At 37.8% G+C, this 22,000-nt stretch overlaps 4 protein-coding genes across 7 annotated transcripts in view; all 4 read right to left on the bottom strand.

The window, feature by feature from the left end:
* The window catches only part of trpc4b (transient receptor potential cation channel, subfamily C, member 4b), a 59,434-nt gene extending 51,888 nt beyond the window's left edge, over positions 1–7,546 (bottom strand). Inside the window, exons 1-2 of one of the 2 annotated variants that reach the window (XM_087282328.1) lie at positions 7,413–7,546; positions 6,306–6,726 (exon numbers count right to left, since the gene is read on the bottom strand). In XM_087282328.1, coding sequence (XP_087138454.1) covers positions 6,306–6,683 — 378 coding nt within the window. In that variant the 5' untranslated portion in view covers positions 6,684–6,726; positions 7,413–7,546. 2 annotated transcript variants of the gene reach the window in all.
* On the bottom strand, positions 338–3,159 carry LOC147833715 (uncharacterized). Of its 3 annotated transcripts, none has more exons than XR_015509648.1 (5): positions 3,079–3,159; positions 2,272–2,360; positions 2,126–2,167; positions 1,718–1,804; positions 338–1,333 (listed from the first exon to the last, which is right to left on the bottom strand). XR_015509648.1 is itself a non-coding variant. In XM_087284410.1 (5 exons), exons 1-4 carry the CDS (start codon positions 3,104–3,106, stop codon positions 1,674–1,676), a joined length of 303 nt encoding a protein of 100 aa, XP_087140536.1. In that variant the 5' UTR covers positions 3,107–3,159; the 3' UTR covers positions 338–1,333. The 3 variants fall into 3 exon arrangements, 2 of the variants coding, with proteins under 2 accessions (XP_087140536.1, XP_087140537.1); XM_087284410.1 differs by having other exon boundaries at positions 1,674–1,804; positions 2,259–2,360; XM_087284411.1 differs by having other exon boundaries at positions 2,259–2,360.
* Positions 7,547–13,440: 5,894 nt separating the features above from the next.
* Positions 13,441–15,824, bottom strand: LOC147840665 (N-lysine methyltransferase KMT5A-like). The gene is made up of 2 exons (XM_087283430.1): positions 15,402–15,824; positions 13,441–13,458 (listed from the first exon to the last, which is right to left on the bottom strand). Exons 1-2 carry the CDS (start codon positions 15,822–15,824, stop codon positions 13,441–13,443), a joined length of 441 nt encoding a protein of 146 aa, XP_087139556.1.
* Positions 15,192–18,333, bottom strand: LOC147833713 (uncharacterized). The gene has a single exon (XM_087284406.1). The coding sequence runs from the start codon at positions 17,016–17,018 to the stop codon at positions 15,873–15,875; it is 1,146 nt and encodes a 381-aa protein (XP_087140532.1). The 5' UTR covers positions 17,019–18,333; the 3' UTR covers positions 15,192–15,872.
* Between the last annotated feature and the right edge of the window lie 3,667 nt (positions 18,334–22,000).

Here is a 22,000-nt window from a genome sequence, read left to right as displayed (position 1 = left end):
CTAGAGAAATCTCCACTGTGCTGCTGAGTGAGAGAGTGCTTCTCACTGAACAGCGCAGCAGCGATGACGTACACTGTTAGACATTTCAAAGGGTTTTTACAGTAACTTACTGGCAACACTGTTGCCAGTAAGTTACTGTATTTTAGATTTACAGTATACAACTGTAAATCCGTTTACAGTATGCTACCGTAGTGTCTGAAAATGGTTAACTACTGTAAAACCTAAGTTAACAGTTAGCTACTATAAACCTTTTAATTTTGTCCTAAATATTTTATAATATAATTTTATTAATATTATTTTAATACTATAGACCTAAAAAAGACACAATTACAAAATGTTAACAAAATAAACACTCTTTATTTAAAACATTGGAGATGCTTAAAACAAGCTTAAAAATGTGTAAAAACATTACATTTCAATCATTCAAAATATTTTATTTTAAGAAAAAAAACATTGAAAATGACAAAGCACATTAACATACATGTACAAAACTAATTTAAGTGTCTGACCTGCATATTGTTGAGAAAAAAAAACCCAATTGTACTAAGTACTACTGACATTAAACCAGACACAATTACAAAATATTCCATTCTTTAAAACATTAATAATGCTTAAAGCATTTAAGGAAAATGTGTGAAAATTACATTAAGCAATAAAATCAACACATTAAAAATAAATAAATCACACAAAGCACTAGAACATACATGTACAATAAAAATGTACACTTCTGAATTGCATATTGTTGGAAAAATAAATATTTGTAACTATTAGCCGACTCAGAAACAACCCAACTTTAAAATATTACTAATTCTGGTGTCAAATGCTCAACAAGGTCTGAATTCACATGTTCAAATGCAATTCATCTTTATTTCTATTGCACTTTTACAATGTAGATCAATAATGTCAAAGCAGCTTAACATAGAAGTTCTTGTAAATTGAAGCTGCTTCAGTCCAGTTTTCAGAATTGAAGCAGTAAATGTCACTGCTGAAAGTCCAAACACTGAAGAGCAAATCCACCGATCCACCAATCGTAGCCAAGTGATCCAGTGGCGACAGTGGCATGGAAGAAACTTCACCAACTGACGAAAGTGTAGAATAAAATCCCTTGAGAGATACCAGGCTCAGTTGGGCACGACCAGTTCTCCTCTAGCCAAACTTGTGCAAGGCCGCAGTCTAGGCACCAGAGGCTTGAAAGTTCACCAGTGGGTGGTCAGGCTGGCCCATTGGATCAATGCGGAAACTCATTGATCACGTGTGTCTTTTAGGATTCACTCCTCCATGACCACCACAGCATCTGGTCAGGATTTGGCCCAGTCCAGGATTATGAAGAACTCTGGATAAGGACAAACAGACTAACATAAGCATAGAAGAAGCTTGTTTAAAAAAAATAAATCATATACTGGTTAATTATTTTGAAGCATGGCAGCTAGGTTGGGGTAGTTTTCAGCTGGTACTGAGCAACTGGCTCCTGCTCATAACCTGCTCACTACCATGTTTAAAAGATAACTAACCAGAATGTCCTGTTTATTTTTTTCCCTAACAAGGTTTTACAAAAACATTGTAGCATTTGTGATGGGTTGATTCACTGCAGGACAGATTAGACTATTTGTTTTATGTATCCCTAATAAACTAAAACTGAATGAATACTGATAAAACTATTGAGAGTGTCTCACCTAATCCAAGTTCTCAGTTAGCTGGTGAAAGAAGGATAACTCACTGTTGTTCATGGTTGTCATTCTCTTCACTACTTCTCCTGCCTTCTTCTGGCTCACTCTGGTTGTTGCTGTGCATTTTGTTTCATCCTCTGGAATTATTTATACAAAAAATTGTATTATTTTATTTATTACAAAATATTTAGGCAACATGAAATGGGGAAAAAGACATTTAATACATAGACAAATGCATGTATCCCAATACTAATTATTGTATTTTGAAATGTCTGACCCATGACAGACCTCAATCTGCTCAAAAATATTATAAACAAAGATGAAAAAAAAACCTACTAAATGGTTAAATAAAAAAGGGAAAACGATTTTTTTATTTAGCTAGCAACTAAACATGTGACACATTTTGTATTAAAAGTAACGTTAATATATTGAGAAACAAATAGATGTACAGTACTTACTGTTGTATGAGGTCCAGTTTGCACAGGCAGGCTCCCAGTATTCTATATTGAGACCATAAAAAAGCCAAAAATACAGATAAGAATACCATGCTACAATCCACAACCTCCACACAACTTTTTTTTATTTGTTTACCTTGGTTGCTTACTGGTCTTATAAGGCTGTGCTGATCAAGATGTTCCTCTGAAATGCTGTTTGTTTCTTCAGACAAAACCTGCTGCTGTGCCAGTGCCATATCTAAACAGAAAAAAATATAATGGTAACAATTATGTTAAACTAAATGTCAAGAGTTGTGATAAAAAAATAATTAGCAAACAATAAATAGCAAAAAGGTGGTTATTAGCATAATGCATAGAGGTAAAATTGGTTTTATATTAGCAGATTCAGACTTCCCCCTAAATAATTTAATTTCATAAAAGTATTATTTGCAAACTCTAAATAGCAAAATCATTTTAGCAGCTAATGACTATCAAAGTACAACATGCTCACGGTCAAATAAACAGTGTTAATGTTGATTTCAAGTCATACTGGCATGCTAATTCTGATCGAATATTCAAAGTAACATGGTAAACAGTATAGAGTCTTCTAAATGAACGAATGTGCGAATATAAAACCAACTTTACCTCTATGCATATTGTAACGTTATAGATTTACGTTAACGTTCTTATAAGGTTACGTCGCGATGTTATTTTCTCAAGCTAACGTTATAAGTTACTCTAAACCAGAGAAAAATAAGTTCACAACATCTAATATATATAGTATAAATCAATATAAGTTAAACGTTGCATGTTAAAATGAGTTTGAGTCCAATTCAGTATAAACTTAGCTCAGTTTAGCTAACAGTTAACATTACCATTTTAAGATCGCTTCAGCCAATGTTGCCGAGCAAACAAATGCTAATAGAGGTGCTCAAATCAATGTCGAGTGTTGTCAGCACAGACAGACGCGCTTTTACCTGGATTATTTGTTGGTCTTTCATTCATATTCTTCTGGGGGAAAACACTCTCTGCCGGACCGTTGTCTCGTGCTAAGTGTCCTCCAAAACTGTCTGCATACCTCTGGTTCCCTCCTAAACCAAAACCCGCTGCAACACCGGTTCCTATGTAAATAAATAAAAAGATATGACGAGAACAATGGCTAATAGTCATAAACAGTCTTATTTAAAGTAATAGTAGTGTTAATGTAATAAATTAAATAAAGGTAACATCTTAATAGATGATATATTTCTCAAATGGGTGAAATAACGCCAAGCCAGAGAAAATAATAATAGCCAACTTTATACTTTACTTTGTTCTATTCTCGTCCACAAAACATTCTGTAAAATGAAACACTGCCTCAGCTTACCAGAGTAAAGTTTGTTAAATCCAGTATGTTCTTCAGGCACACTAATAAATTGTCCTCCAGAATTGCTTCAGGGTCCTCAGGCAAAATGTGGTGCAGAGTAGTGGAATCGCCGCAAGGTGGCGTTGAAGCAGTTGTGGAAAATACAGTATAATACACGAATTTTTACAAATACAGTACATCGCTGTATATGTTGTTCGACGTCACACTAAATTCCCATAATGCAACGGTAAATACAGTTATTTACCGTAAAAGGAATTTGCAGTATTACACTGGGTGAAATACAGTAAATAACTGTGTAATTTACAGAAATGTCTAACAGTGTAAGCGTGCCGAAGCCCGTTTGTGGTGTGAGCGCGGGCCGTCGGGGGAGACAGGAGGGGGGACAAGCGTGCTTTGGCCCGGTTCGAGGCAACTGTACCTAGTGTAAGTACGACCTAAAACACTTCAGGCTACGAGTATACACCCCGTGCAGTGTACGGACATGGACAGATGTGCTGTAATGTTATAGCAGAGATGCTTCCTGGTAACATGGAGCCAATCCGCGAATCACAACACATAATGTTAGCTGACCAATCAAAGCCTCTTGAGGGTGGGCTTTCAGAAAAACTAGGAAATACGATAGTCGTTTTCATGTTAGCTGAGTAGCTGTAGATAATCAAAGTAAGATATATGAATGAATAACTTGTTTTTTTTTTTACAAATGAAGCATGAGCACACATTGCTTTGCATCTTATAAACACAACCAAGCCATAAAAATAAACACTGGACCACCCCTTTAATGACATTTTGTTTTCTTTGGAACCACAATCAACCTGATTTCCACTATAATCATGTGTTTGGCCACTTATCAGATGGTCCAGCTGTATCTCACGAGGAAACATCATTATTTTGTGTTTTGTCAGTTTTGTGGCCAATTCGTTCAGTCGTACAAAAATGGACTCTTTTAAAAAGGAGGTGTGGCACCCAACCCCACCCCTAAACCAAACAGTCATTAGGAGATGAGAAAATAGCACTAAATTATATGAATGAGATCATACAAATTCAATTAGCCATTAAATCAAAATGTTACGAACTGCCGTTAGATAGCATTGGATGATCAGGGTAGGAGGTTAACCAACCAATCAGGCAAAACAACCAGCCTGACCATGCTAAAACAGCAAACCACTTGACTGGTTTAAAGGAATATTTCATCCAAAAAGTTGCTTCATAAGACCTCAAAGTATCACCAGAAGCCATCAGCAGGGGAGCGCGGGCACAGTGTAGCATGGGGTAAAATGTACTGTAACAGAGTCTTAAGGTATTTGCTTACAGTTAACCATTGCATGCTTCCGAGGTTTTCACCACAATGTCATCAGATGTTTTCTTTACAATTATTGAAAAAATTTGTCGAAATTTGGATGAGAAACAGGAGAAACCATTTTTGCAGAATAAAAGTATTTTTTATTATACTCAATATTTTTTTAAATAAAATTTATATTAAAAAAAATCTGTGAAAGTATGTAAGTAAAATCTTATATTGTTGTGATCACCGTCTTCTAAGGCTAAAAGATGGAACCATTTTGAAAGATGTAAAAAACACAGTAACTACTAGCTAGTTTTTTTTATAGAAATATATATTTTTATAAAATTTTTATTGTTAATAATGCAAATAAATGCATTGTATAATAATGCAATTAAATCCAAATGTGTTTATCCACTAGATAAATAAATAAACATGTTGTGCTGTGTAGAATAAAAAAACTGAGCTTAGTACTGTGTTAATGTACTTTTTAAAGTAAACTGAATTTAAATTAAGTGTGTGAAACCTGCCTTTTTAAGCATGTATTACAACTAACCCTCTGTCTATTGCAACTTGCTCTGCAGGTGGGTTAAATAGTAACATTTTTACTCCTGGCACTTTTGGCAACATTGCACAGAAACCATAGGTCCGGTGGTCATACTTTCAGTGCTCATTTGTAGGAGAGGCTTGTGTGTTGCTGGAAAAAAAATATGGTATATCTAACCTCATTACTTAGTTTCTATACTTGGCCAAAACCAAAAAGTGTTACTTTGTGCCCCGCTCTCCCCTATTAATTTTGATTATCTGTATGTTTTTTTTCCTCTGAAAATATTGAAAGTTATTTCTCTTTTTAGTATATAGCAATTTCCAGTGGCCACTATTTTAGCTCCTTTAAAGTAATATATACATATAAAAAAAGAAAGTCAATTACATCTTGGATGGACTGAGGGTTAATTAACAGGTAAAGACTAAATTAACAGAAAATTGTTACTATTAGATGAACTATCCCTTTATGTCTCCTTTTTGTTTCTATTTAAATAAAGTTTTATTTACAATGGAAGTTCAAATTATGAGCCCTTCTGTGATTTTTGTTTTCTTTTTCAAGTATTTCCTAAATGATGTTTAACAGAGCAAGTTTTTTTTTTTTTTTACAATATTTCCTATAATATTTTTTTCTTCTTGAGAAAATATTATTTTTTTCTAGTCTTAATATATTATAATTACCCTAACTTAACTGAATTAACCTAATTAAAAGCATTTAAATTGCACATAAAGATAATTATTACTGTCTTGAAAATATCTAGTAAAATATTATCTACTGTCATCATGGAAAAGATAAAATAAATTATTAATAATAATAATAGTTATTAAAACTATTATGCTAAAAAAATATGTTGAAAAAAATCTTCTCACCTTTAAACAGAAATTTAGGGGGAAATAAACGGGGGGGGGGGGGTCTAATAATTGAGGAGGGCTAACAACTCTGTCTTCAACTGTATATTAGCTAGTTTGACACAGACGTGATTTACCAAACTATGAACTATCAAACAGTTACAAACCTGTTTCTCTCCGCTGGGCTTCTTATGGTTCAACAGGAGCTCCACAGCTCCCACCACCTCTTTACGGATGGCGTGGAGAAGAGCATCACCGACATACACATTGAAGCTGAGGAGCAGCTCAATGATCTCCAAGTTCTCATTTTCAATGGCGATGAGCAGCGCAGTGCGCCCCAGGGGATCAATGCAGTTGATGTTAATCTTAAAGTAGATCTCCGCTTCTTCCAGCGCTAGTTTCACGCTGGCGTAATCGCCCTTCTCCACGGCGCTTAGGTAGGACTTCTCCTGCGTCGAGAGCTCCGACTCGGCGCGCACTATCCGCAGTGGAATGCGGTCCCGGTACGAGGAGTTATCCGTTCTGCGGAAGTACAGCTGCGACATTGTGGCTCAATCCATCAGCTGGAGAGCAAAGAATTAAAGCCACCTAAAGACAAACACATACACCTGGGAATGGCAGATGTTCAATTTGACGGCTTTATAATAATATTCTAGTGAGAAACTAGTAGCTGTTCTAAGGTAGCAGTTGGATGGTGATGGAACATTGTGAACCAGCAATAAAATTGGTATTGTTGTTGGTATTATTTTTGGAACGTTATAACTGGACGTACAGCCAACAAACAACTTAGATCAACTAATGACCAGCTGGATTTTACATTAGGGAGTAATTTAAACGGCTTGGCACCGCCGAATAGATCATGTTTTACATAAAATACAGCAATAACCACAAACATTAATCCTTGCTAATGTTAAATAAAGAAAACAAAACTACTAAAAAGGGCTATGCTTCAAATTACACATACACACATGTCACCTTCTCGGTCATGTTTTACAGAATATAAACAGAAAAACTGAAGTACTTAGGGGTTTAAATCAATCCAAACATGCACGGAAAAAACAATAGGCTATATTTTCAAAATTACGCATGCCTCGATGTATTTCAGCATAAACTTTGCTTAAAACCAGCTTCAGTTTTATCAAGAATCAGATGTAAACTTTGCTAGAGCGAACGAGGTGAATCATCATACACATACACCATGTAATAAAACAAATCGCGCAGCTTAAAGTCTTGGATAAAGATTCTGTTCTACAAAGCCAAATGTAAAAACTCACCTTGCTGTCGGTCGGAGCAACTTTTGATTCTCACATTTATAAAGCCGATGCAATCAACACAACCGATTCGTCGCTGAATATACTTTTGGAGCAGTATTCCTACGAGCACACGAGGACTGTTGCGCATGGCGACTGTGTGTGCTGCGCTGTCACGGCACAGACGCACCGCTGTAATCATGCTGGAATTGCAATTAACCTATCCATTACGCCCCGGTGGACGTCTGTCATTGTCCACAGTGCATTGCATTAACATTTTCTTTTGATTGTTTATTCAGTTCAGCCAAGCCTCAGTCTGACATAGATGATTCTTCAAATGGTTACCAAATTAGTAGTTAAATTACGTAATTTACATACACAGCATTGAAGAAATAACTTAAATGTAAAAAAGGATTGTAATAAATTGAAATGTAATCTGTGTGGTCTTATATGCGCTCTTTGGAGAAACTGCGCGCGCGCGTAGAAAAAGAGAGATATTAGCGAAGACCTGCTTATGCTAAATGTTAGAGAGACAGTGGTGTAAAGACATTGGAAGAGCTGTATGCAATCCGACGTGTAAGAATGATCAGCTTGTGGATCGCTGTTGCTTCTTGTGTCACTAACAACCGAGTCATGAGGGTCATTTGTTTCGGTATGACTTGTCCATATTGTTTATTTGTTAAATGAATTGTTTATAAGAGCATCGCTGTGTAAATATTTCGTGAAATTAGGGGACTAATTTAACATACTACTGCATATAGGGGGCAGCGCAGTGGGTAGCACAGCAAAAAGGGCGCTGGTTCGAGCCTCGGCTGGGTCAGTTGGCATTTCTGTGTGGAGTTTGCATGTTCTCCCCATGTTGGCGTGGGTTTCCTCGTGGTGCTCTGGTTTCCTCCACAAGTCCAAAGACATGCGCTATAGGCGAATTGGGTGAGTTAAATTGGGTGAATGACAGTGTATGGGTGTTTTCCAGTGATGGGTTGCAGCTGGAAGGGCATCCGCTGCATTAAACATATGCTGGATAAAGTGGCGATTAATTCTGCCGTGGCAATCTCAGATTAATAAAGGGACTAAGCTGAAAACAAAATTAACGAATGCATATAGGGGTGAAAACATTTGTTTCCACATTTCAGGGATAAACATTTTGATTTATTCAGAAAATGAGAATTGATCAGGATCACAAAATGTGTTCATTTTAGTGATTAAAAATAAGTCTTATCACACCAAATTTTGATTTTCTAAGTCTTATGAAACATTGTGTTGTCTAAGAATAAACGTCTTGAAACATGGCAAAACAAATGCTCTAAGTGACAGCCTTTTATCTAAAGTAAAAAAAAAAAGTCATCAGTAATTAACAAAAATCAAAATGACACTTTACACAAAGAAAATTAAAACAGAAATTTTTCAAGTGCTCTCTTATTTTTATATTTATATTTGTATATGCATTTGTGGGTGTATGTAGGTTAGGAGAAAAGTTTCTAGAAATGTTTTGTTGTGTAGTCTAGCTGTTACTCCCATGAGAGATGGTCTGACTTGCATTCTGTCATAAGGAGAAAATTGCAGGAAGAGATACGACACTGCTTTCATTGCTTTTTCTTGGTCCAAATAAGAAAGAACTTAAACTGTGTATTACCTCCAGTTCAAAATGAGACAGTATTGGTTAATTAAACAATCCTTTGTTCTACATCTTTGATTCTGTTGCAAATTAGGTATTGTTCAGGGTTATAGGTGTGTGTGTGTGTGTGTGTGTGTGTGTGTGGCTGTGTGCTGTCAGATTGTTTAAACCAGTGATATGTACCATTAGTGCTACACAGGCTTCCTTCTAGTGGTACGCATTTTATTTTGTTTGTTTGTTTGTTTACATATAAGCACAGTACAGTGTCAATGTTCAAACTAATTTTAATGTTTAAAGTGGCTGATAATAATACATTTTCTTAATAACAGTAGATAATCTGCTATGTTTTTAAACTGTGCAGAGCTGTAGCTGCTTTACTGGGCCTACCACGCTACTGTATTTCATTACTGGGCATTATGGTGGTACTTGGAGGGAAGATTTTTTCTGAGGTGGTACTTGATGAAAAAAGTTTGAGAACCACTGGTTTAAAAAATGTGCGAACTGAGTTTATCAAGAATATCCCTCACAGAAATAGAAATATATGGTTTCTATTAAGTTACAAAATGCTTTTTGTTTAGTTTTTTTATTCAGGTAAATGTGTAGTTGTTTAAAACTAAAATATTTGGTTTATATAGATAATATCACATCTATTTAAATATTTGTTTCCAGATCAGAACTCAGGAAAATCGCTGAAAGCATCCTTACCGCGGCCAGTGCTTCTGTAATCTGCTGCTGTAGTGGATGCTTATATTAATGTGTAATGCCAATGCAATCTCACTGCAATTTGTGACTTTTTGATTTAGTGGCTAATTTACTTCGTACAATTTAGTACAATTTGCTCATCACCCAATGGTGGTTGGGTTTAAGGGTGGAGTTGGGTGCCATGCCTCCTTTCTAAAATCTCTATAATCTTTCTAAAATCTTTCTAATATCTCTAAAACTCACAAACTGACAAAACATACTTAGGTTTTCTCCTGAGATCAGGCCGGTAAAACACTATAATTTGTCTTGTGTAAATCTAACAGGCAGACACTATTAATTATCTGTCATAAAGGAAAATACCATTGGTATATTTCAATGCTATCTCACAGCAATTCATAAATTTTTGATTTAGTGACTAATTTTCTATCACACTGCTGACACCTGTTAGTTACAAGAGGATATGAAAAGCTAAATGAAAAGCATCTAAAATAGTACAGATAGTTATTATTGTTTGTTAGTGTGGAGGCAAATATATTTATAGTTATCATTCAGTTATTTTCCTTCAGCTTAGACCCTTATTTGTCAAGGGTTGCCACAGCGGAATGAACCACTAACTATTCCAGCATATGTTTTATACAGCGGATGTTCTACCAGCCGCAACTCAGTACTGGGAAATACCCATACACTCTCACATTTACAAACATGCATCATACACTATGGACAATTTAGTCTATTCAATTCACCTATGATGCATGTCTTTGGACTGTGGGGGGAAACCTGAGCACCAGGAGGAAACACACAAATATGAGGAGAACATGCAAACTCCACACAGAAATGCCAACTGGCCCAGCTGGGACTTAAACCAGTGACCCTTGTGCTGTGAGGCGACAGAGCTAACCACTGAGCATGCCACTGAACAACTGCTGTTATGATAACTAAACAGAGACCTTCACTATATATATATTAAAATATAATATTTTGTCAGCACCCCTGGGTTAGATCTATGTAAAAGGTTATCATCTTAAAATAATGTAAAATGTTTCATTTTAAAAGCTGATTTCACAGACAGACAAGTGGGCCCATCTGGGAATCAATAGGCATAAATGTCACTTCTAGTGAAATCAGTGTCACTTTGTAGCGCCTGTCAGCATGTCACAGTCATGACACTTCCTTCATGCTGAACACTTTTTTTTTTTCGAAAGGCACCGTATACAGTTGAAGTCAGAATTTTTAGCCCTCATTTGAATTATTTTTTCTTTTTAAAATATATTTCCCAAATTATGTTTAACAGAGCAGGGGCATTTTCACCTTTTGTTTGATAGTATTTTTTTTCTTCTGGAGAAAGTCTTATTTGTTTTATTATTCGGCTAGAATAAAAGTAGTTTTAATTTTTTTAAGGGTCAAAATTATTATTAATGTATGCCCTATTCCTTAATCAAGCCTTTTTTCTCAAAAAGTGGACCTTTTTGCCTCATTTTCTAATTAATTATGATATTTAAATTCTGCATTTTAGTGACATTTTAAGCACTATTTTTAGCTGAATTAGCTTGTCCGATGGCCATCATAACCTCAATTTTTGAAATACCAAACTTTTTTCATAAAGATATATAAAGAAATGTGAAATAATACTTATTTTTAAAATGCCAATTAATCACATCATATATATATAATTAGAAAAAAAATAGAAATCTATAAAAGTTTTAAAATAAAACTGTAGTCTGTTGTCATAAGGCAAATAACAAACTTTCCTCAGTTGGAATTTGGCCTCTTGAACAGTGGCGCAATAGGTAGTGCTGTCGCCTCACAACAAGAAGGTCGCTGGTTCGAGCCTCGGCTGGGTCAGTTGGTGTTTCTGTGTGGAGGTTGCATGTTCTCCCTGCATTTGTGTGGGTTTCATCTGGGTGCTCCGATTTCCTAAAGACATGCGGTACAGGTGAATTGGGTAGGCTAAATTGTCCGTAGAGTATGAGTGTGAATGAGTGTGTGTGTGGATGTTTTTCAGAGATGGGTTGCGGCTGAAAGGGCATCCGCTGCATAAAACGTGCTGGATAAGTTGGCGGTTCATTCCGCTGTGGCGACCCTGGAATAATAAAGGGACTAAGCCGAAAAGAAAATGAATGAATGAATAATAATAATGGGCAAAGCAGTGGCGCAGTAGGTAGTGATGTCGCCTCACAGCAAGAAGGTCACTGGTTTGAGCCTCGGCTGGGTCAGTTGGCATATCTGTGTGTAGTTAGCATGTTCTCCCTGCATTCTCATGGGTTTCCTCTGAGTGCTCTGGTTTCCCCCAAAGTCCAAAGACATGTGATACAAGTAAATTGGGTAGGTTAATTGTCCATAGTGTATGAGTGTGACTGAGTTTGTGTGGGTGTTTCCAGAAGATGGGTTGCGGCCGGAAGGGCATCCACTGCGTAAAAACATGCTGAATAAGTTGGCGGTTCATTCCGCTGTGGCGTCCCCGGATTAATAAAGGAACTAAGCCGAAAAGAAAATGAATAAATTAATAATAATAATAATAATAATAATCTTCACAATTTTTCTAGTCTTTTTTGTAAAAAAAAGTACATTTGAAAATTAATGTATAACAACAATAGAAAAAATTGTAGATATTCTAATCAATTTCATATATGGTCTGCTTTTGGTGCTTCACACCTTTTTATTTCTTATTTTTTTTGTTTCAAGAGTAAGGTCTAAGATTTTGAATAAAAGTTGTCTGTAAAATGTTTCCTCTGTTTAAAAACAATGCCGTAGCAAAAGATGACTTCTCCAACGTCAGATTGTAATATAAAAAAACTGATTACGTCATACAAAAGCAGCCAACAGAGGATTCCGCTTGGTTTTAAAAACTTTTTTGATGGGTTATCAGCACTATTTACGATGTCATTGCAGTCAAAATAGGACAAATGAGCTCAGGTTTGAGACAAATTTTGGACATTTATCAGTGAGGGGTGGGTCTTCCGAACCTCTTCTGGCTACAGGCCTTTTAATTATTACATTTTAGCTATTTATTTGTAAAACCGGCATCATTTTTTAGCTGTGTCGAGCTCAGGAATATTCAACAAAAGTTGTTTTCAGAGAGCTTCAAAATGAGTCAAACCCTAGAGCGCAATGTGTTTACAACCAACTGGGGTGAACATAAAGCAGACTATTTTGAGATGTTCACATGAATATTTGCATGGGATTAAATTGGCGTACAAGCCTTCCAAGTGCTATGCAGATTAATGTTGTGGATGTGGCCATCAATGTTCTAAGGGTCAGCAAAGACCACCTGATCCTTGATTTGAAATTTAAACCCCTTTTAGAGACGTCACTGGATGTCTTCAGCACATAAAGACCAGTATGACTCAGCATGCATGTAATTACATTTGACCAGTTCGACAACAAGATGATGTTTCATCTTCTGTGGCATATGAGTGTCTGTGAGAGACATGAGACTGTTAAATAATGAAAAAACGAGGTGAGAATGGACATTCAAGCATGAGGCACAGCAAATTGCTGTTTGTTTGCACCTTGTCATCTCGACTGTGAGATTTGTAAGATGTTTCGTATGTTTTCCAGATTGCGCTGTAGACAGGCTACATCTTTATTTTGTTCACTGAGAATTTCCCATTAGCCTTATATTGTCATCTGTTACCTATTATTGATTTTGCTGTCTATATTTTGTTGTACACTGCTGTTTAGATAGTGTAAATTATCCTTTGTTTCAAGTTTCTGAAAAATGTAAAAGTATTTTTTTCACAGTTCTTGGGGCTCCTATAAATGAGACCAAATCATTATAATACAAATTCAACACACTTCAAGTATATATTTTCATTTCAATAGACATCAGGTCAGAACAGTTAACCTTCTTGAACATTATACCAGCATAAAATACTAAAAAAAATCGGTTACCAAAAAATCTTGCTTAATTCTTGAAATTTATTTTCATACTCACAAACATTAATTTAATTTTGATGTTTTTGTTGTAGATTGCATCATGTTTATAACTCATATTATCTTCCTTATTACTTCACATAATGTCCACATCTGAGATCGGTATATTATGCATACACTCAAAAAAATTAATTATGGCTTTAATTGGACCAAAGAATGTAACTGTTTAAATTAAACAATTCGCTTATGTGTTGTGTTGGAAAAAAATAGAAAAAGTAAGTTTTCACATTTAAACAGCTTGCTTATGTAACATGAATGAAAGGGAGTTGTGTTGCTTCTGCAGTACTGCATTTTGGTCAGTAGGTGGAGTAATATCTGCACATGCGCAGTTTCAAAACAACACAGGAAGTTAGAAGATTTAAACCACAACGATCACTCTCAGCTCGGTGCCATATTATGGGAATCAAAAGATGAAGATTACAGTACAAATTGAGAACGTGCACAAAGCTTTCCCCAATGTGGACACACAGGTGAGATTTTTTTAAACTTTTTATGTATTTATACTGAGGCTGTGACAACATTTGAATCATAAATGTACTCTCGTGTAATACTATGTTGTGTTTGTGTGTAGTATTGCTATGAAATTGCCATGTTCCCTGTGTCTTTTCCACATTATAGACAGATAAATGTATAGTTTGTTTTGCATTCCTGTGAAATTTTATACTTGGTATATATTTACTCCCCCAAAATAAAGTTGCTAACGTTGGTAGTAAGGAATAGTCATGTTAGAATAGTCTAAGCTTTTCACTCATCATAGCACACGTGCTGCTGATAATGTGACAATAAAAGTGATTTGATTTTTTATTTGATTTGATAGTCTTTATTTTAAATGAGTGTCAAGCGGTTTGTCGAGTTTGAATGCCAGTTTTGATAACTTACATAATATTAATTAAAATGTGGTGTTGGCACATTGTTATTTATTATTTAATTGTATTCAAGCCTGTTAACTTAAAAAAAAAAAAAAAATCTTGACAAGCATATGTGACACTTAAATAGGATGACATCTAGCATGATGACATATTTAATGTAAGCTTATTTGTTTGGTCATCTAACACGTTTAAATTTTTAAGTTTAGTAGTTTGCTATGTATATTATTATATTTTATTATTTTAAATCTTTGCTCACTCACATCTATTTTCTCCCACACAGGTTTACAGCTCAACCTCTAAAGTCCCATATCTGGCTGAGGAGACTGTGGATCATCCAGGTACTATGCCTTTAGATGCCTATACACACATTAAAATGATGTACAGTAAAAATTACTAGTAATTTTAACTACTAATTATTTAGTAAATTACTAATTGTCATTTCATGTTATTTAGAACATCACCAGTGGAAAAAAGGTGTGAATGCATCCTCAAAGCCCCTAAGTGAGGGAGTACATGGTAAGCTATTTTATTTTATTTTTTTAAACATTTTGTATTTTCCTCCTAAACCAATTCCTCCTTTCACCTTTGATCTGTTGGTAAATTTAAATTTTTTTACCTGACTTTTTTAGGATGCTGGGCATGATGAAGCGCAAACCTTGATGTGCAACACCACCTTATGAATCTACACTAGTTACATTAACATTTAGCAGACTCTTTTGTCTTAAGTGACTTACAATTGAGGACACATTCAGCAAATCAACAAGAAAAGGCGATACACCCAAGATGTGCTAATTATATAAAAAAAAAAAAGTGGCTGGCGACTTGCGACTTGCGCGCCCAGTCGTCCAGCCAATCTAAGTTTTTGCCTTCTCCTCGGAAGGACCCCCGTCTAACGCCGTAGTCCAGCAGCAGCTCCTCCCCCATGGAGATGTCCCGAAGGGCGCGGAATAGAACGCACTCCCGTGGCCCCTGTGGCAGCGTTAGAAGCTTCACAAAGGGCCACACGTTGTTGCGGTGCCGGGAGTGGTTCATAAGCCTTCCGAAGGTTTCCATGCCCGGGTGACAGGGGCAGGGCCAGGACTGGGCATCCAGGCAAAGGGTCATCCCACCAAGCCCTTTAAAGAAATACATGTAGGAGGAGGAGACACGGGGGAGGGCCTCCCGTCTCCTTAAGCTCTCCTCGTGGGACAACTCCTTCCCATGGTAATCACAAATAATTTCTCCTTTTTTAAAGGGCATGGTGGTGACGACTCCTCCGCCTTTGTCCCCAACGGTCTGGATCTCCAGTCCTTTCCAAGACTGCTGGACCACCGACATGACCAGCTGCTGGTCACTGGTGACGGCGGACAGCGCCCTCGAGAGCTCTCACTCTGCCAGGACGCCGTCCACCGTCGGCACGCCGGTGGTCCATGCGGTCTCGGCCCTAATGGCACTCTGCACCCGGGCCAGCGAAGGCTTCCGGCCCTTCCGGTCGTTGCACCGCTCAAGGAGATGGCGCGTCCGGATTCCGAGCTGCTCCCCCCTCAAGTGATGGTAGTAGCCATGGTCGGTGAACCCGATCGCGGCTGCCTCCGCCCTACTAGGGGGCTTCCCACCCAAGCCTACCGGAAACTTGTCCTGAAAAGCCCCCCAATAACGAGGCAGAGGCAATGGAGGGGGCTGCAGGCCAGAGGTGGACGGCCTCTCCTCGCCAGATGGAGCAGGCGGCTGAGACAGTGCAGCTGGAGGAGAAGCCGAAGCTAGAGCCGGAGGAGAAGACATAGCAGCGGTGGTAGCCGGCGGCGCGGGCTGCCTCTTGACGTACTTTGCTTTCAGGCGCAGGACGTCCTGGCTGGGGTTAGTGAGGGGGAGTCCTGATGCTCCCAGGAAGAAGCATCCCTTGTCCTCTGCCCCCGGAGCCCGAGCCCTAAGGCAGAGCGGCCGGATGTGCCTGTAATAGCATTCCAGCCACTCCTCCTCTTTCCGGCTCAGGCTCACGGTTTTCCCCGGAAGCGTCAGGATTACAGCCTCTCCCTCTGGCCGCCTGCCCAGCCACTCCCGCACCCTAAGCTCCCTGACGCTTCCAGGACCCAGACGGTGTAGCCACATTAGAGTGGCAACGCAGCAGCTGCGAAAATCCGTCTGGGTCCTGGGAGACAGCTCGCACCGCTGGCCGAGGCGACGGGAGACCTTAGCCATATCCGCCTCCATAGTGGACGGACATGGACTTTTGCTGCCGCTGCTGAGTGTAATGGGCTGCTCCGCGACGAGGAAGCCCTTTTCCCCGAAGTACTCGGCCAAGGAGCCGCAGGTGGGGTCCTCCTGCACAAGGCCCCGCACCTCCGCCAGGCCTACCACCCTCCCCTCTGTGACAAACCTGGCGCGCGACTCCAAGGCACGAGCCACCTCCTCCAGGACCAGAGCCTCCTCAGCGCCGCTCATGCAGACCTGCCTCAAGTGCCCTGAGAGGTCCTCCTGAACCGTCAGGCACCCGAGGCAGTGTACAGCAACGCTATGGTCAGTGTTGTCCATCGTCGTTTCGAAATAGTTACCTCAGGTCGACACGGTGGGCGGAGTCGTAAGCATATTTTTTAAATCATTTATTGTTTTCAATTTATTTCATACTTGTATTACTATTATTTTATTAGTATTAATGTTTTAACTTATTGTAATAAGTGAAGATACAGATAAAGACAGTATTTGGATTTTGACAATCATTTTATTGCTGGAAAATGTGTAAATCTGTAAAAATGCTATTGAATAAACTCAATGAAACGGAAAATGTTTTTTTTATTTGGTTAAACATAACAATATCAATTTTAGAATAATTGAACCTAAATAACTACATTGATTAAAGCTAAATTATAAATGTTACGTTGATTGAACTAAACAACATTACATTACCTTTATGTAACTAACTTAAGTTCACTAAAATTAATATTCTTTTTTTAAGGTAACTTAACTCGGTTACGTGGAACCAGTGGACAAAAAAAAGTTAATTAACGCAACATATCATTTTTTTGAGTGTATGAAATTGTTTCAGCAATGAATTAGTACATCAATATAATCGATATAAAGTTCAATTAACATTACTGGAAATTTAATGTCGGTAACAGATCTTGAACTTATTGTACTGTACATCCTAATGGACTTACACTGAAAAAAGTGTTGCATGCAGAACTGTTGCAAACTATTTATTTGTGTTGAATTTAAACACACAAATTAAGTTTAATAATGTTCAACTTAATTTGTTTGTTTAAATTCAACAAAAATAAATGGTTTACAACCACTTAACGTAAAAAAAAGATTAAATCCAAGGAATCATCTCTGAATATTTTTTTTCAGTGTACATATTTTGAATAGTTATGTTTTATTGGATTTTTAAGAACAACCACAAAGAAACACATACAGTATACACACACACACACACACACACACACACACACACACACACACACACACACAACACTTGGCAAAGTCCCGGACAAATCCCATTCACTGAGTCAATGAGCAAAACAACAATGACAACATTGTTTAACCAGAGACAACAGAAAATAGAATAAAGAAATAAAAATAATTAATTAAACAGGTAAAATAATTAAATGAAGTCTCTGAATAATCCACAGAGGTTGGGTGGCTGGTTTGTTCATCCAGATAGTCAAGAAACAACTTTAATAAAATACTAAACATTTTTTCAATAAAAAGAGTCCTCAGAAATCTCAGTCTTCTATATGTATTACCTAAATCATGTCCGCATTCCACATTTGAATTGTAACAGGTAAAGATTTCCAGTGCCGGAGCACAAGCCTTTTAGCCACAATCATACCTAAAGACAAATGGACTTACATATTTGAAAAAAAAAAAAACATGATCTAAAGTTTGCAATGTTATATAACAGATTTTAAACTTTAATTAGTAAGTGCAATCTGAAGGGGTTATACAATATAATGAAAATATTAAATAAATAGTATATTATAATAAATGGTAATTCTCTGAAATATTCGTACAAAAATGTAATTTATTCAAGTGATTGTGCTGCATAAACTCCAATCTTTACTTCACTGTCAGTTTTAACATTTAGGGAATGCTTTAATTTAAATAAACAAAGTCTTAATAGTGGAACAAGGTTATTTACACTTTTTAAAAAAAGCCAAAAAAGTAGGATTTTTCACTGTAAAAAGCTATTAGTTGACTTTACTTTTAAAAGGTGAATGAACGCATTGCTTTTAGTTGAATTTTTTTTGCAGTTGAAATGAAGTGTGTGCATAATTTGGGTGTATTTACATTTTTTAAGTCAATTTTTTGCTTTTTAGACAAATGGTTAACACTTTAAAAATAAAGTAACTAATCGCTTTACAAACAAAATTGTCCTTAGTGTATGTGTGTGAATGAGTGTGTACAGATGTTTTCCAATACTGGGTTGCAGCTGGAAGGGCATCCACTGTGTGAAACATATGCTGGATAAGTTGGTGGTTCATTCTGCTGTGGAATAAAATGACTAGCTGAAGAAAAATGAATGAATAAACAAAATGCTTTTTTACTGTGTTGAAGCATAATTTTTGTAGAGTTTGATGATTGTTTTTCAAAATTCTGTTTAATAATACAAAGGAAAAGCAAAGTGAACATTCTGCTAAACTTCCTTTGCCTTTTATATAAGCCACTTCGGATACCAAATGATCAACTAAGTCAAGTTATTATTTGTTGTTACTAAAATCTTTCATGGAACATGATCTTTACAAAATATTCTAGTGATTTTTTAATAACATCAATCATTTTGATCCAAATAATGAATTCTTAGCTTTTGCCAAGAATTTAACTGCAACATAAGGTTTTGTGGTCGTATTTGTATTCCAAAGCTTTTACCGTTTTTTTATACAACATTCATGCTTTCATTTATTTTCCTTTGGCTTAGTCCCTTAATTTAACAAGGGTCACCACAGAGGAAAGAACCCACAGGGAGAACATGCAAACTCTACTCAAAAATGCCAACTGGCCCAGCTGAGTCTCGAACCAGCGACCTCCTTCCTGTGAGGCGACAGTTCTAACCACTGAGCTTTGATACAACATAGAGTTGAATAAATTATCATTTTAATAGTTCGACCATATATAGAGTAGACCGGCAACAAAAGCAGCGAGAGCCAATTACATACTGTGGTTAGTTATATTATAGAAAAAATATGTACAAATGGCTCAAAGTAAATCAAATGAATATATAAATAGCTCAAAGCATTCACACAAGCTCTGATGTGAACGCACCGCACAATTAGACAGTGCAAATAATGATGTCTGATTGTTGCACCAAAGGACTTTCCACTCGCAAGCTCTTCAAATATGTGGTGAAGTGTTTCATCTCTGAACCCTTGGGGGTAAAGAGGGGTTTCTGCGTGCTCATTTAACCCACAGTGCATTATGCAAGTTTATGCAATGCTTTGAAGGGAGAATAAATTGAGTCAACTGTTTTCTCTGTCTAAAACCTGGAGAATTACTCAGCTATTAATACACTAAACAAACTAGCATGAAACGTCACAGATAGCTGGCGTTTCTGCAAGTAATGTTGTTTAAAGAGATTATTCTCAGAGAGATCTGACAAGCCTTAAAATGGGTTGAATCAAGTCTTCCTGGATACCATCTATTTGTTTATTCCGGGGCGAATGGATCTCAAATTCTGATATTATGGCAGGGTGTTCCACAGGGCTCAGTGTTGGGTTCTATTCTTTTTTTTATTTAGTATGCTGCCTCTCGGGCAGATTATTAAATATATATGGTCTGTATTATCATTACTATGCACGTCACGATTGAGGAGAGCATGAGGACTCAATGCAGAACTAAAATGGGTATTTATAAATTATAAAATAAAACAAAGGGAGAACAAAATCAACCCTAGGGGGAAAACATTACCAAAAGCAACTGGGCTAGCAGGGAAGAGCAGGGCTGGACACGACAAGGCAAGATACTGGAAAGATGACGAATTGGCACAGGACAGCAGACATGAGGAGACTATAAAGAAGAAATAATTGGCAAACAAACAGGTGAACATAATAAATTAATAATAGCTTAAAAAGGAGAGTGGGACTAGACAATAGACAAAGCACATGGCACAAAGAAACAACATAAGTCACATAAAAAACTGGGCAGCCAATGAGGGAGCGCATGTAAACATGAACCACGTGCTAAACACAACACTAACGGACCACAAGACATGAGCACATAAATTAAAACACTTACCATCCACTCATATGCGGCATGCATGTTTCTGATCTCAGTGCCAACCGAAACCATCTAGACTTGAGCGCTGAGAACAAAATGGCGCGAACAAAACAACAAACACACCAGGATGAGAGCGCGCATCCTAAACACGCCCGGACGCCCAGCCAAGACGGCGCTCAAACAATGACAATGACAGACAATGATGAAAAATATGAGTGCTTGACTCAAGAAAACTCGAGCCGAGCAAAACATACCAGACAAGACAGGACTGGTGTCCAAAATGTGCCACCAAAACAGGAATCGACAAGACCAAAATGGCGGAATCCTGACAATGCAGATGATACTAAGATTGATATTGGTACTAAACATGATGATACATCTGCACTTTCAACTTGATTGGCCTACTTGCTGGAAATACAGTCCTGGATTAAACTTCTAACAATCACACTTTTCAATAATGAGTACTTCTGCTTCTGTAAGTTGCAACACAGGCTCGTTGTGAATACGTAGCCCTGTATACAGTACATTTCTCCAGAGAGCGAATGATGTAGCCAGAGCTACGCATGGCTGTACAAATGCTATGGGGGTATGACGCAACCGACAGCTTCTGTTTCTTTTCGCGCACCATGTGAATGGCTTTACAACTGTTATAAGTTTGCCCATGGCTTGTCCCGAACGTTGGAGGACTTGAGATGCAGAATCGACAGCGATGACAGGGTTTGAGTACAGCGTAGAATGATCCTAGAATGCTGGTAAAACAAACGCTGAAATAAAATACACAATTAAATGACAGGGTGAGATTATGGTAAGATCTGAGAAAGTGGTAATCATCATTTGGGTTTAGTTAAGGGGTGGACGCCTGTCAATCTGTCAACCCAAGCTCATTCTGGAAACGTAGCCCCACGGACGTTTCTGGAGACCGCGATTTACGTGGCCGGAGGTACGTAAAGGCCGCCTTTGGTTTTTTCGAGCGAACGTTGGGGGCGGTGTGGCGCCGCTCCGCCCCTCCTCTTCACGCTCGCTGGCCGACAGCTCGCCTCCGAGTGGAGGGCTTTCCCGACGCAGTCAGTTTGTCCGCCTAGCTCACAGCGTTGCGTCGGCGGGATCGAGTCCGGGGAACAGCAGGTTCCGAAAATCAGGTCAGACGAAAAACGGAATCCGAATAATGAGGGCGAGAACGCGGCGGGATCCGAAAACGCGGTAGAAATCGAAGACGAGGGCTTTTGCTTTTTTTTTTTTTCCCCGATCCGGCGGCTTTTCGCGAGAGAACGGTGCGGGCGCGAACGCTGCGACGCACAGCGGCCTCT

The sequence above is a fragment of the Danio rerio genome, chromosome 15 (genome assembly GCF_052040795.2).
Source record: "Danio rerio strain M-AB ecotype USA chromosome 15, GRCz13ab, whole genome shotgun sequence".
In the NCBI taxonomy this organism is placed as follows: domain Eukaryota; kingdom Metazoa; phylum Chordata; class Actinopteri; order Cypriniformes; family Danionidae; genus Danio; species Danio rerio.
Note: the sequence above shows the minus strand (reverse complement) of the source record. Positions and strands in the feature narration are given on the sequence as shown.

Coding starts and splice junctions, on each gene's coding strand:
- LOC147833715 (XM_087284410.1), bottom strand. CDS start 3,106: ATGAATGAAAGACCAACAAATAATCCAG. Junction 2,361..3,078: donor AAGACCAACAAATAATCCAG/GTAAAAGCGCGT, acceptor TTTTCTGTTTAG/ATATGGCACTGGCACAGCAG. Junction 1,805..2,125: donor AAACTGGACCTCATACAACA/GTAAGTACTGTA, acceptor AAATAATTCCAG/AGGATGAAACAAAATGCACA.
- LOC147840665 (XM_087283430.1), bottom strand. CDS start 15,824: ATGTCGGTGGTCCAGCAGTCTTGGAAAGGACTGGAGATCCAGACCGTT.
- LOC147833713 (XM_087284406.1), bottom strand. CDS start 17,018: ATGGACAACACTGACCATAGCGTTGCTGTACACTGCCTCGGGTGCCTG.